At 35.9% G+C, this 14,807-nt stretch overlaps 1 protein-coding gene across 1 annotated transcript in view; it reads left to right on the plus strand.

Moving 5' to 3' along the window:
- COL5A2 (collagen type V alpha 2 chain) overlaps positions 1–11,518 on the plus strand; it is a 146,761-nt gene extending 135,243 nt beyond the window's left edge. Inside the window, exons 48-54 of the mRNA XM_078451101.2 lie at positions 1,583–1,690; positions 2,056–2,109; positions 3,128–3,235; positions 5,131–5,422; positions 6,387–6,574; positions 8,799–9,038; positions 9,819–11,518. Coding sequence (XP_078307227.1) covers positions 1,583–1,690; positions 2,056–2,109; positions 3,128–3,235; positions 5,131–5,422; positions 6,387–6,574; positions 8,799–9,038; positions 9,819–9,965 — 1,137 coding nt within the window. The 3' untranslated portion in view covers positions 9,966–11,518. The remainder of the gene's footprint in view (positions 1–1,582; positions 1,691–2,055; positions 2,110–3,127; positions 3,236–5,130; positions 5,423–6,386; positions 6,575–8,798; positions 9,039–9,818) is intronic.
- Positions 11,519–14,807: the final 3,289 nt, after the last annotated feature.

Genomic DNA, 14,807 nt, shown 5'->3' on the forward strand with positions numbered 1-14,807 from the left:
TTGTATTTTCCCCCAAGTTTGAGATATAATTGGCATTATTAAAGTGCATAGCGCAATGATCTGATGTAGGTATACATTGTGAAATGATCACTACAATACCACAGTAAGTTTAACAAGGACTTGTCACCTCACATAGCTGCAAATTTTATTTTGTTGTGGTGAGAATGTTTAAGATCTACTCTCTTAGCAACTTTCAAATATGGCCAATTTCTTAATATAGTCCCAGCTGTCATATCCAGTTAATGTATCTACATGTGCAAATTTAATCATAAACATTCCTTTCTTAGAGGTAGTATAAGTGAAAAAGAGCTCATGTTTTAATTTAAAAGAATCTACGGGGGCGCCTGGGTGGCTCAGTCAGTTAAGTGTCCGACTTCGGCTCAGGTCATGATCTCACTGTGCATGAGTTTGAGCCCCGCTTCAGGCTCTGTGCTGACGGCTTAGAGCCTGGAGCTTTCTTCGGATTCTGTGTCTCCCTCTCTCTCTCTCTGCCCCTCCCCTGCTCATGCTCTGTCTCTTTCTGTCTTTTAAAAATAAATAAACATTGATAAAAGAATCTATGTATGGTGGCAATATTTTTACATAATGATATCAGCATAATATATGAAATACAGTATTTGGAAAATGTTTCAGATAGGTTAGCTCAAATTTAAAAATACATCATTTTTATGGGATGCCTAGGTGGCTCAGTCGGTTAAGCGTCTGACTTCGGCTCAAGTCATGATCTCATGGCTTGTGGGTTCGAGCCCCGTGTCAGGCTCTGTGCTGACGGCTCAGAGCCTGGAGCCTGCTTTGGATTCTGTGTCTCCCTCTCTTGCTGCCCCTCCCTAGCTGGCACTCTGTCTCTCTCTCCCTAAAAAGTAAAATAAACATTAAATTTTTTAAAAATACATCATTTTAGTGTAATGCAGGATAAACATTGAAAAAACTGCATCATTAGGAAAGCAGTATTATATATCTTATGTTTTTAGTGATCACCTTCATTTTTTGAGAAAAAAGGACAAAAACTTCTAGGTCTAATTCTATAAGTAACTATGTTAGTTCATACAGTAGTCCCTCCTCCCCTATTTTGCTCTGTGGGTTTTCAGTTACCCATAGTTAACTGCAGTCAGGAAGCAATTAATCCTCCTAACATATTATCGGAAGGTCAATAGCAGCCTAACACTACGTCACAATGCCTACATCATTCACCTGGCTCATCTCATCACATAGGCATTTTATCATCTCACATTATCACAGGAAGAACAGCGAATATAGTACAATAAGATATTTTGAGACAGAAAGACCACATTCATATAACTGTTATTATAGTATATTGTTGTAATTGTTCTATTTTATTATTAGTTACCGTTAATCTCTTAATTCGTGCCTAATTTATAAATTAAATTTTATCATAGGTATGTATGTATAGGAACAAATATAGTATATATAGTGCTCAGGTATCCACTGTGGATCATAGAACTTATCCCCCATAGATAAGGGGGGACTACTGCAAGATTGTACTAAATACAATTGTAAAAATTAAAATCGTAGTAAATTGTAATCTTAACAAGCAATATCCATTCCATGACCCTATTTCTAGGGACCTCAAGGACCTCGAGGTGACAAAGGTGATCATGGAGACCGAGGTGACCGAGGTCAGAAGGGTCACAGAGGTTTCACTGGTCTTCAGGGTCTTCCTGGACCTCCCGTAAGTTATTCCTTGAAGTATTATTTGCCTGCTATATGAAAACACACAGGTATCTTGACATGAATATTTATTTGTCTATAAAATGGTTGGACTTTTTGTATCTTATTTTCATTTTGAAGCATATCTTGATGAATATTTAATTACCAGTTGCCCATTATAATTTGCCAATATGTATATATGTCAGGATATATGTTCCCTTACTCCTACAGTTTAGTATTAGTCAACTTATGTATACATCATAGAGATTGAAGACTTTAAGAAATTAGCGTATGCTGCTAAAGTCAATGAGAGCACATTTAAAAGCTGAGAATGGCAAAATGTAGGTGTAAATATTTTGGCAACATTTTTTACTTTTTCCTACTTAGGGTCCAAATGGTGAACAAGGCAGTGCTGGAATTCCTGGACCATTTGGCCCTAGAGTAAGTAACGAAACCTAGTAGGTTGCTGATGTAAATAATAATGCTGTTGGTAACAAAATGCCTGGGCTTCAGTATCATTTTCATGGCATTGAAGCGGGAGTCAGGCCCAGGCTGTCTGCAGTTGGAAGCAAATACATGAGACAAACCATTCAGCAATTACCTTTGTGTAAAAATATTCTGAAATATGACATATTACTTCATGGAACCATGAAGTACCTAGTGTGCATATACTCATCTGTTACTTCATTTTCTTACTCTGTGTTCATAGAAATTTCCATTACATTTGTACTCTTTGAGAATATATAATAGGACTTACCATGAAGTAGAAACAGATTTTGAGGCTGGATATGTTTTTTTTTCTTTAAGTAAGTGAGATACTTTCCCAGAAAGTATGAGTTTGCATAAGCCTAATTTGGAAGCAAATCATAAAATGAAACCAATATTTGAAGCTTTTAAAAATTCTACATTAGTGTTAATCCTGCCTCCAATAGGCCTCCAATATGCCTCCAATTAATGTCATAAGACAATTGATACATAATTATTTTTAAAAACCATTGGAAAGAATTTCTGCTATGTCTAAATACAGTGTAAACAAATCATGCATAACACTGAGATGTGATGAGATCCTGGGGGATACACACAAATTTAACTTATATCAATCCCTATAACTTCTGTCATTTTCTTAGTCCTAAGTTAATTAAGTTTTTAATTAACTCTCCAATATATGAGATTTGATGAAACAGCCTTCTTCCAAAAAAAGTAGATAACCAGTCCATTAAAGTTTTTAACTGAATGCTGGTTAAAACCAAAGCTGAATGCCTTGAGCAGCTTGTATGATGGAGAGTTCATGTGTGATGAAACAGGGAACATTAGAGAGCCAGAACTCTATTGACTAGTCATTAGGAATATGCATGAGAAACCTTTGTGACAACTCCATAAGGAAAATAATTCTTTGATTAGATGGTCATTGTAAACGTTTTCTTCATAGAATCTAAAATACAGTCTTTGTTTCTGGCAGGGTCCGCCAGGCCCAGTTGGTCCTTCAGGTAAAGAAGGAAACCCCGGGCCACTGGGGCCTATAGGGCCTCCTGGTGTGCGGGGCAGTGTCGGAGAAGCAGGACCTGAGGTAATCACAGGGGTTTGCATGCAGGTGATGCTATTGGTTCCCATCGCTTAGATTCTATCCAGGGAACATCTGTGCAGCATGATGGACGAGAGATTTAAGGAACTCTGAAAACAAACCTAAAAGTCACACAAGAGCTTGTCTAAGTAACTCAGATACTTTAATACCGATTATTCAGAGTATGTAAAATTAGAGTCCAAGCTACCAAATGTAACTTGACTTCATGTGACATCAAGGAGAGAAAAGAGCAATTATAATTAAAATTATGAAAATGTTGCTTTGCTTTCAATGGCAATATGCTAAATGTGAGATTTGATAAATATAGTCATTCATGGAAATGTTAGAAAGGGGAAAGTATGAAATTAAAGTTTTTCTCTATTGAAAATGACATTTAGAAAGGATTTAAATTAAAACTTTTTTGAAAAAATTTCCAACAATATGAAGTTGGGAAACAGCAGGAATTCGGGAAACATCCTCATATATCTGCCATGCACATGTGTATGTGTGTGCATGTATGTATACGAGTTTTGCATCCCTCTCTGGTGTTTCTTCCTCTCTGGTCTTATTTACCTTTCCCTCCTTATCCTGTCTCTTCCTTTTACTGGTATTATCATTAAATTAAATATTTATTATTTATTATATGAATGGAATAGCCTTATTTTTTCTATGGTCAAGAGGAATATTTCCTATTTATTTCTCTGTGCATGAAGAACAGCTACAGATTTGGAATACCTCTGACTTATGTGGCTCTTGTTTGACTTTATTCTGTGGGTCAGCAGTCCTTAATAGAAAAAACAACAAACAACAAAAAACCAAAAAACTCTTCCCCTCATTATCAGAAAGGAATGCATAGAATCATGATATGACCTTACTGGGGAAAAAAAAAGAAAGAAAGAAAAAACGGTTTAACAGTCTGTTGAGGATGAAGCAGGGTTGGCACTGAAGGGTGAAGCAACTTGTCCAGAGCCACTTGACGAGTGGCATGGCAAGTTCAGAGCTCCAGCCCTCTGACTGCCAGGACTGTGCTCCCCACAGGAGACATGGATGCCACATCTCTTCCGGTTGTCAGCTGATTCTCTCAAGTCACTGAGCTCTTCCTTGGGAAATTGCAGAAAGGATTGATGGCGAGGATCCACTTCCAAGCCCCTGAAACTTTTTGTGCTTATCTCCCTACTATTCCAATAGTTCTTGTTTGGCAAAAAAAAAAAAAAAAAAAAAAAAAAAAAAAAAGAGAGAGAGAGAAAGAGAGAAAGAGAGAGCTGTTTACTTTTGTTGATAAAAAGGCTAAGGAGAACTTCCTCCAGTTTTGTTTAGTACAGAGAATTTTGATCTACACACCAATTAATGCACATAAAATGACTTTCTATACTTTTCCCTGTAATTGGAAGATGGGGAGAATTCTTCTGTGAGTATTTCTTGTGGGTATGTCCTTGATAGAGATGTGAGGTCTTAAAGAACCAGCACCCACAACTCTTTTACATCTCCTTTTCCAGCTTGTGTCCATAAATCCTTTTAAAACGTTTTAGTTGTGCTTTGCCCCAAATAGTGTGGAAACGAATATACATATCTATACATTCTTAACACAAAATATATTGTATCTTTAAGAGCAAATGTTTTGCACTTTGATTTTTATTGATCTCAGATGCTGACTTGCAGATAATGTTGTCTGATAAAAGTTACACATCATTTCTCATCCTTAGGAAGTTAGAGGTTGGCAGGCCAGAGCCATCTAGTTTTATTAAAAGGTCATGAGGTCATAGATCGGTCAGTGCCATCAGACTGCAGTATAGCCGTGTAACTCCCTATGCACCAAGTCCCATCAGTGTCATTGTGTCCAGCTGAAAAACAAAAACCAAAAAAATATATTAACTGTATTTCTGATGTTTTTTAAAAATTAGGGTCCTCCTGGTGAGCCTGGTCCACCTGGTCCCCCGGGTCCCCCCGGCCACCTTACTGCTGCTCTTGGGGATATCATGGGTCACTATGATGAGAGCATGCCAGATCCACTTCCAGAGTTTACTGAAGATCAGGCGGCTCCTGATGACAAAAACAAAACTGACCCAGGGGTCCATGCTACCCTGAAGTCACTCAGTAGTCAGATTGAAACTATGCGCAGCCCTGATGGCTCTAAAAAGCATCCAGCCCGGACTTGTGATGATTTAAAGCTTTGCCATTCTGCAAAGCAGAGCGGTGAGTACACACGTGCCCATTTGAGCAAAGTCCATTGTTTCCCATTGTGTTCTCGACTGCATCCCAAAATATTTGATTGACTCTCTACTTACAGACAGACACAAAAGGCAAAGTGGCAAACATCACAGAATTTATGCTTTAGTGGTGGGGATAGTCAGTGACATGAAAAATTATAAGATAAGATGATAAGCATTACAAAAGAGGACATATTCTATTGATCCATTTTCCTGTAGTTACAGAGATAATTTATAGCATTCTAATTGTATTTCAACTCACTTATTTTATTCATAGTTTTCACAATATGTTATTTTATTACATTCCAATTATAGTTTGCTTTAAAATATTATCCTTATAGGGGCGCCTGGGTGGCGCAGTCGGTTAAGCGTCCGACTTCAGCCAGGTCACGATCTCGCGGTCTGTGAGTTCGAGCCCCGCGTCAGGCTCTGGGCTGATGGCTCGGAGCCTGGAGCCTGTTTCCGATTCTGTGTCTCCCTCTCTCTCTGCCCCTCCCCTGTTCATGCTCTGTCTCTCTCTGTCCCAAAAATAAATAAAAAACGTTGAAAAAAAAATTTAAAAAAAAAAAAAAATATTATCCTTATAAATTTCATGAGAACACATTCATTTTGGCAAAGCCACTTAATTATGGTGGATTATCTCTTTTTGGTAGAGGTTTCTCATTTATAAAATGAGGATTATGATATTTCCTTCCCGTGTATACGTTGAGCCTTAAGCACATGATTTGGCAAAGTGCTTAGAACAGTGCTTCCTGTGTAGAAAGGACTCAAATGTGTACCAGTTACTTTTTCCTTAACTGCGGAGTATTTTCTTAACTGAGATACTCTCTCTTAAAAAAGTCCTTCATCAGTGAATTCATATTTTCAAACCCTCTGTTAATTCTTCTAGAGACTCATAATCATGCTTGAAATTCTCTTTATGTGGCTAATATTTTTATTTTGGAAAATAGGTGAGTACTGGATTGATCCTAACCAGGGATCTGCTGAAGATGCAATCAAAGTTTACTGCAACATGGAAACAGGAGAAACATGTATTTCAGCAAACCCATCCAGTGTGCCTCGTAAAACCTGGTGGGCCAGCAAATCTTCTGACCATAAGCCTGTTTGGTATGGTCTTGATATGAATAGAGGATCTCAGGTAATTTAATATGCTTACTTAAAATTGTATTCTTTGCTTTTCATTATTTATTGTACTTTCTTTATTTAGGATTATGCTATTATTTTTGACCACATTTATTATTGCATAAACAAATTTTACTATAAATTATATTAACATAAATTTTGCATGACAAATTTTGCTTGGAATGTGGAAAAGTAACTATTTTTAATACTAGTTCCTTTAATGCGTGTGACACTGATTGTGGAGTATATCTAAAGGGATCTTGCCAGAGTTGAAAGACAGGGATTATCCTTAGTGTCAGGAGACCTTGGTGACAAGTACCTGCATCTCTTGCTGACATTGTGACCTCAGGAAGTCACTTAACCTTTTGGAGCCTCGTTCTGGCATTTTAAAAAAAGTTTTATTTATTTATTTTGTGAGAGAGACAGAGGATGAACGGGGAGGGGAAGAGAGAGAGAGAGAGAGAGAGAGAGAGAGAGAATCCCTCCATGCTCACAGCGCAGCACAGGGCTTGATCCTATGAACCATAAGATCATAACCTGAGCCGAAATTAAGACTTGGTTGCTCATCCTACTGAGCCACCAGGCGCCCCAGTTTTGCCATTTTATTTTATTTTATTTTATTTTTTTATATGTTTATTTATTTTTGAAAGAGAAAGAGAGAGAGAGAGAGAGAGAGAGCACAAGCTGGGGAGCGGAGGAGAGACAGGGAGACACAGAATCCGGAGCAGGCTCCAGGCTCTGAGCTGTCAGCACAGAGCCCAACTTGGGGCTCAAACTCATAAACTGTGAGATCATGACCTGAGCTGAAGTCAGCCACTTAACTGACTGAGCCACCCAGGTGCCCCCAGTTTTGCAATTTTAAAGTGAAAGTGATAATATATTGCAGTCTCTGTGTATATCTGGTACATGATAAGCTATAAATAAATATTAGATAATCACTGTAATAGTATTTTTAATAATTAAATCACTTTGTAAAGTTTGTAGTATTATTTAAACTTAAGGTGTCTTTGTAATTACAGTTGAACCTTGAACAACACAGGGGTTAGGGACAAAAATCAGTCAAAAATCTGTGCAGTCAGAAATCTGCATACAACTTCTGAGTCCCCCAAAACTTAACAACTAATTGCCTACTGTTGACTGGAAGACTTACCAATAACATAAACAGTTGATCAACACATATTTTGTATGTTATATGGATTATATACTCTATTCTCAGAATAAAGTAAGCTAGAGAAAAGAAAATGTAACTCAGGAGGAGGAGAAAATACATTCACAGCACTGTACTGTGTATGTTGAAAAAATTCTATGTGTAAGTGGACCCATGCAGTTTAAACCCATGTTATTCATGGTCAACTGCATATGAATTTATTAATATTTTTCCTTTATGTCTCTTTCATGGTCCTGTATTTAGATTCTCAACCAGCCTTGCCATTTCCTATTATAATAAGAATATTTCATTCTGGATCTCTTTATGGCAGCCTAACTCTGAAACTTTCTTCTCAACTCTGCTTCTGACCTTTCCTCAGAATTCATGTTACTAGTAAACATAATGAGATATTATAGGTGTGTACAGGATATACTAGAATCTACAATTATTTAATAGGTAGGAAATTTTAACATTTAAATACACCCAACTGAAATGTAATTTAGTCAGTATACTATGTAAAAGGCTTAAATAGGAGCATTGAAAATAGAGCTTAAAAGAGAAGAGCAGAAAAGAAGGTTCTTTATGTTTCAAATTTTTTTGATTATCTGTTTTTGTTAGCTGATAGAAAGCTTGTAATTCATATTTCCTGTAAGTATGTAACAGTGGGTTTAGAAAATTAAGTTCCAATTCTTATTGTAATTAGCAATAAGGACAGTGAGTTATTTTTGATACATGATTGAGCTAGTGCTCAGGTATAAGTGCTAAAAAGCAATATGCAAGATTTTTTTAAACAGAAGCAGATTTCTAAAATACTTATATTTTCTCTAGTGAGTTATAATTGTCATTGATTTCATTACCTTTTTTGGGGGGGGGTAATAAAGACAGAGGTTCTCCCTTGTGAGTATTCATAGAAGTTTTAAAATATTTTTATATATAGGTAGAGTATGTTGTTATACGAAAGAATAAAAGTAATACTCTTCAAAATTGATGTCTGAAATCACACATGCACACAGACACGCACACACACACACACACACAGCACTTATTAAAACCTTTCAGTGTTTCCTATAACAAAGACTCTTTGTTTCTCTAGTTTGTTTATGGAGACCATCGGTCACCTAATGCAGCCATTACTCAAATGACCTTCTTGCGCCTTTTATCAAAAGAAGCTTCCCAGAACATTACTTACATCTGTAAAAACAGTGTAGGATACATGGATGATCAAGCCAAAAACCTCAAGAAAGCTGTGGTTCTCAAAGGGTCAAATGACTTGGAAATCAAAGCAGAGGGAAATGTTAGATTCAGATACATAGTTCTTCAAGATACTTGCTCTGTAAGTACTTTTAATCTATATATTGATCTGGTTGAGTAAAAATGTATTTTGTTAAAAATGCTGCATTGGCAGAAGTGGGGGCAATTTTACCCAGTATATGATTATGTATAATAGCTTCACTTATACTTTTTATAGCTAGTATAGCTATAGTGAATAGTATAGTATAGCTTAGTGAAGCTTAGTATAGCTTCACTTATACTCTTTAGCATAAATGTGAATGTGTATTAGTACATGAAGCATGGTAGAAGTTTTAATACGATAATTAACAAAGGACTGGATCCTTGGGATTCAACCCAGCTCTTCTGCAAACGCACTTTGGTTCTCCTGCAAATCACTTTATTTCAGCTCAGTTACATGCTTAAAATTCCTTGATTCTAAAACAGATAATCAATCTGAAAAATACTGAAAAATACTGAAAAATACTGATTGAGTATTTTTCACTGATTTGTATGTCTCCCCATTTGTATATATAGATATAAAAAAGGAAAATATTTCATGGTGAATTATTTCATTTGTGAAAAGCAAAAAAGGCTTTCACAGTTTGTCGTTAGTGACCATTTGGGAAGCTGCAAAAGAACAAAAGGCATTTTCTCAATTTAAAGTATGTAAGAAATGCCTCCAGCTATGCCAGTACAGCTTGATATTAACAGTGCTCTTAATTTCAAGTAGTGCACTAAAAGAAATTGCTTTCACGTTATCAAGTTTGGCTTGGAAGTTTATGCCTAACATCTTTGGAATAATTTGTATATACTATTAACCTGTTGCACCATTTAATTCTAGAAACGAAATGGAAATGTGGGCAAGACCATCTTTGAATATAGAACACAGAATGTGGCACGCTTGCCCATCATAGATCTTGCCCCTGTGGATGTTGGCAGCACAGACCAAGAATTTGGCATCGAAATTGGGCCAGTTTGTTTTGTGTAAAGCAAGCCAAGATACATCGACAATGAGCACCACCCCCACCATCAATGACCACCACCATTCACAAGAATTTTGACTGTTTGAAGCTGATCCTGAGACTCTTGAAGTAATGGCTGATCCTGCATCAGCATTGTATATATGGTCTTAAGTGCCTGGCCTCCTTATCCTTCAGAATATTTATTTTACTTACAATCCTCAAGTTTTAATTGATTTAAAATATTTTTCAATACAGCAGTTTAGGTTTAAGACGACCAATGACATTGACCACCTTTTAAAAAAGTAAACTGATTGAATAAAATGAATCTCCGTTTTCTTCAATTTATTTCAATGTAATGACAAAGTTGCTTAGTATTTATGAGAAAATTCTTCTTCCTGGCAGGTAGCTTAAAGAGTGGGGTATGTAAAACCACAACACATGTTTGTTTCACTTGACTGTAGTTTGAAAAATACAAAGTAGTGCCCTTTTGTGACCTCTCATTCCCAAATTATCAATTAAAAATGAAATCAGAATGTTTACCCTTGTGATTGAAACCCACATGCATGTCTAGAGATTGTGTAACTACCGTAGGGACTCTTCAAAGAGAACTTGAAAAAAACCCCATCAATTTCTCACTGTATTAAATGGAATTTTTAAATACTATACATTGATTGGAATTTCTGGAAAACAAAGTGATCTGAAATTTTTGTAAAGGGTGGTAAGTTCAGACTTTTTCTCATTCAAATTTAAAGGTACCTTTCCCTCTTGACTCAGTCTATCAATATAGATAGAAGTTACCATGAATATACCATTGAATACATTTGCACTTTCTTGTTTAAGAAGACATTGAATGAAAAATAATTTACATGTACAACTTTATAAACATATGTCCAGGACCCAAAGTCGAGAGTCTTCCACATGTACAATCTCATCATCCTGAAGGCTATAATGAAGAAAAAGATTTAGAAACTCAAGTGGTGGAGCTGACTCTAATCAAATGTGATGATTGGAAGTAGAACATTTGGCCTTTGAACTCTCATAGGAAAAGTGACCCAACATTTCTTAGCATGAGCTACCTCATCTCTAGAAGCTGGGATGGACTTACTATTCTTGTTTATATTTTAGATACTAAAAGGTGCTATGCTTCTGTTATTATTCCAAGACTGGAGATAGGCAGGGCTAAAATGTATTATTATTTTTCCTCTAATGATGGTGCTAAAATTCCTTTTATAAATTTTTTTAAAAATAAAGATGGTTTCACCAATACCATTTGTGAAAAAATAACTGTTAGACTTCCCATTTCTGAAAGAAGGAGCATTGTTCCAGTGCCTTTTCATTGTTCATCTGTCATACTGTATCTGGAATGTTTTGTGATACTTGCATGTTTCTTAGACCAGAACATGTAGGTCCCCTTGTGTCTCAAGGTTTTTTCCCCCCTTAATTGCATTTGTTGGCTCCATTTTTATTTTTTCTTTAAAAATAAACAGCTGGGACCATCCCAAAGGACAAGCCATGCACGCAACTTTAGTCATGTATCTCTGCAAAGCATCAAATTAAATGCACGCTTTTGTCATGTCAATGGTTTTCGTTTTGTGAAATTCCTTTGAACATATTAGATCCATTTTATTTCCAATAGTGAAAAGTAAAGTGTTGTGGTATTCTTTACTTGCCATTTATTTAAAGGATAAAACAACAAATACCTCCCATTGTGTACATACTGGCTTAGAAATGAAAATCAATTTTAAAATCACCCACAAAGGCAACACGACACTAATTATCACTGTCTTTGCCTTTAAAAATCTCGGTAGTATTATTGATAAAAAGAGAAATGCAACTGGTTTTTCATGGTTGAATAAACTGTGATAATAAAATGTCTGTTTCAAAGTATAACACATATGAATTTAGCCTAAATGTTTTTAGAGTTTTATTTTCAGTAATTATTTCACAACTTTATTTTTCCCCAAGTTGGTTATTATTTGAGCTCTACATCTTACATTTGAGTATTTATATACCTAAGGACATTTGTGAGTTTTGTTTGTATTAAAACTTCCTTCAAATCCAACCTATAAAGGTTGTACAAGTTTAGATAGATAAACCAGAAATATGTGGTGATTCTCTTAAGTCAAAAACACTAAATAATCTCTAGCTATAGAAATACCAGCTCTTATTTGGAGCTCAGGAATAAAAGTTTGCCCCAGACAATTCCAAAAGCCCTCAAATTACTTGCCTGAGTTCTAGATCGATAGGTCCCACTAGACTCATGGACCTCTTTACCTTTCTAAATGATATTTCAAACTCTACATGATCAAAAGTGAACTAATCTATAGCTAGGGAGGATGGTGACATTAATTTAATATTAATTTATTAAAAATACAAGTGAAAATTTGCCTAATTAACAGAAATGAAAAAAAAAGAATAGCAAAGAAAGCATAAAGAATGCTGAAAAAGGCCCAAACTCATAAAATGTGTTAAATTATGGCCAAGTTGAATAATTTATTCCCAATTGAAAAGAGATTCAGAGAAATTATAGTCAAAATTCCTTCTCAATAGAGTGGTGTTATATGGCAGAAAGCAGATGCAAGAAAATACTGGAGGAGAAAAAGAACACTGATTAGAACTACCTCAGAGTCCCTATCCCACCATGGAAAAGAGCATCTTAAAATAACATTTTTTCTTTGAAATTATGAAGATTTCAGGAAAGACTAAGAATAATCTCTTAAAAGGTAATTTTGGGGGCAGAGTTCCAACAATGGTAAACCAAGGCAATGATACCACATGACAACCAAAAGCCTGTGGAGCACAAGTCATGTCCATAAACTGATTTTTTTTAATCAAATGGCTGGATTACCCAAGAACAGCTTTTCTTCCCATTTTGCATCATTTTATCCAAATTTAATTGTTGGCATTCCCCAAGGATCAGTCTTTTTCTCTTTACCTTCACACACAATATTCTGTCATCACTGGCCATTATCTATGCCCACAGTTTTAATTACCATGTGTCAGTAGCTCCAAAATGCATATACACAGCACAAATCCCTCGGAGTTCGAGAAATGCGTACATAAATGTTTAACTCACCATCTTCATTCAGTGTTCAGAAGTACTTGTAGCTCAGCATCTTAAAAAAAATTCTTGATATTTCTATCTCAAAGCTGGTTTTATATTCTGTGTTCCCTATCTCAGACAATAGCCTCACCATCCATCCATTTAGTCAGGCTAGAAACCTGGGAGTTGTTCTTGTCACCTCCCTCCCTCACCAAGCCAGAATTCTGGCATTGCTAAGTATTTTCAATTTTGCCTTGTGAAAATAAAGGAAACTTAATTTATAACAGAGTTGGGAAGCCCTGAAGGGAGAGCTCTTACAAACTACCACTTGTTGTAAGAAGTATATCTTGAATTTCCCAGCAGGAAAGAAGCATAATTTATGTACCCCAGCAGGTGGAAGGAAGAATTTCTCTTTGCCTAGCAACAGCACAACCAATGAGAATTCAGTAAAACAGTCCCTCCCAGCTTCCTCCCTTCAGCTATAAAAACAAGACTCCAGACTTGCTATGGCTTATGGGTTCACAGTAGTTTGCTGGTTCCGAATTGCAATTCCTCTGCTATTTCCAAATAAACTCATTTTGAGTAAAATAACTGGTGCTTTTGTATTTTTTTAAGTCAGCCTAATGTTTCTTAAAACCATATTCTTCTCTTTGTGTCCCCTGCCACTATGCTAGTCCACATTATCATTATCTCTCACCTGGGCTCCTTCAGTAGCCTTCCAATAGGTTTTCAGGTATTTATTGTTGTGTTTTTCTGATCCATTCTTCCCAAAGAGCCAGAATGGTCAATTTGAAATACTGATCTGAATATGTCACTTCATTCTCCCTCGTCCTTCCAACGTGCATGCGTGCATGCACACACATACACACACACCCCTTAAAAAAACTTTAGTAGAAACTTTTAGGATAAAGATAAAAATCCTTAAACTCTGAGACTCTTCCATGACCTGACACCTGACTTTTGAAGCTTCATGTTGCCACTATCAACCTTACTCTCTGCTCCACACACAATGGATTTATGTCCATTTCCTGAAAGGCGGATTCCCCAGCCTGTCAAAATCTAATTGGATATGTATTCCTTCTGCTCAGTTTACTTGTACTCATCTTTTAGATTCTGTTTAGATACATCCTCACCCTTCACTATCACCCTGGTTAAATAAAGTCCCTGTTATAAATTCTCTTGGCACTCTGTACTTTTCCTTGTAGCACAACTACAATGCTTTATGCAGTTGTATGATTATTCAGTTAGTGTCAGTCTTCTCTATTCATTGTTACAAGGGCAGGGGCTGTTTATAAGGATCTAACATACTCCCTGGTATTTGTGTTTGTCCAAAATATATTCATTGAATGATGATAAATTATATACTGTGTAATTGGAAAAGTACATTTAGAGAGTATTAATACTTGATTTACTAGTGTGAAGTATATATAATTATTACTATGTATTATTGTTACTGTTTCTATTAGTATTACTGGATAGGAAACACACAAAAAAATAAATGATTCGATCTCCAATGGCAATAACAGCATATAACACTAAAAACTAAACCTGATGATAAATTTGTTGAACCTGACTAGAAAAACTATAACATTTGACTAAGATATGTAAAATAAGATTAAAATGGGAATCAATGTGACTTATTCTGACATAGAGAAGCTCAGTATTTGAGAAATGTAATTGCTTTTCCTAAATTCATGTCTAAATTAATTACAACCCCACTCAAAATCCCTATAGAATCTTAAAAACGTGGAACATGACAAAATCATTCTAAAGTTCATTGGAATAAAAAATATGCAAGAAAATGATGAGGAATCCCTCTCAAAAC

The sequence above is a fragment of the Panthera onca genome, chromosome C1, assembly GCF_046562875.1.
Source record: "Panthera onca isolate mPanOnc1 chromosome C1, mPanOnc1 haplotype 2, whole genome shotgun sequence".
Lineage (NCBI taxonomy): Eukaryota > Metazoa > Chordata > Mammalia > Carnivora > Felidae > Panthera > Panthera onca.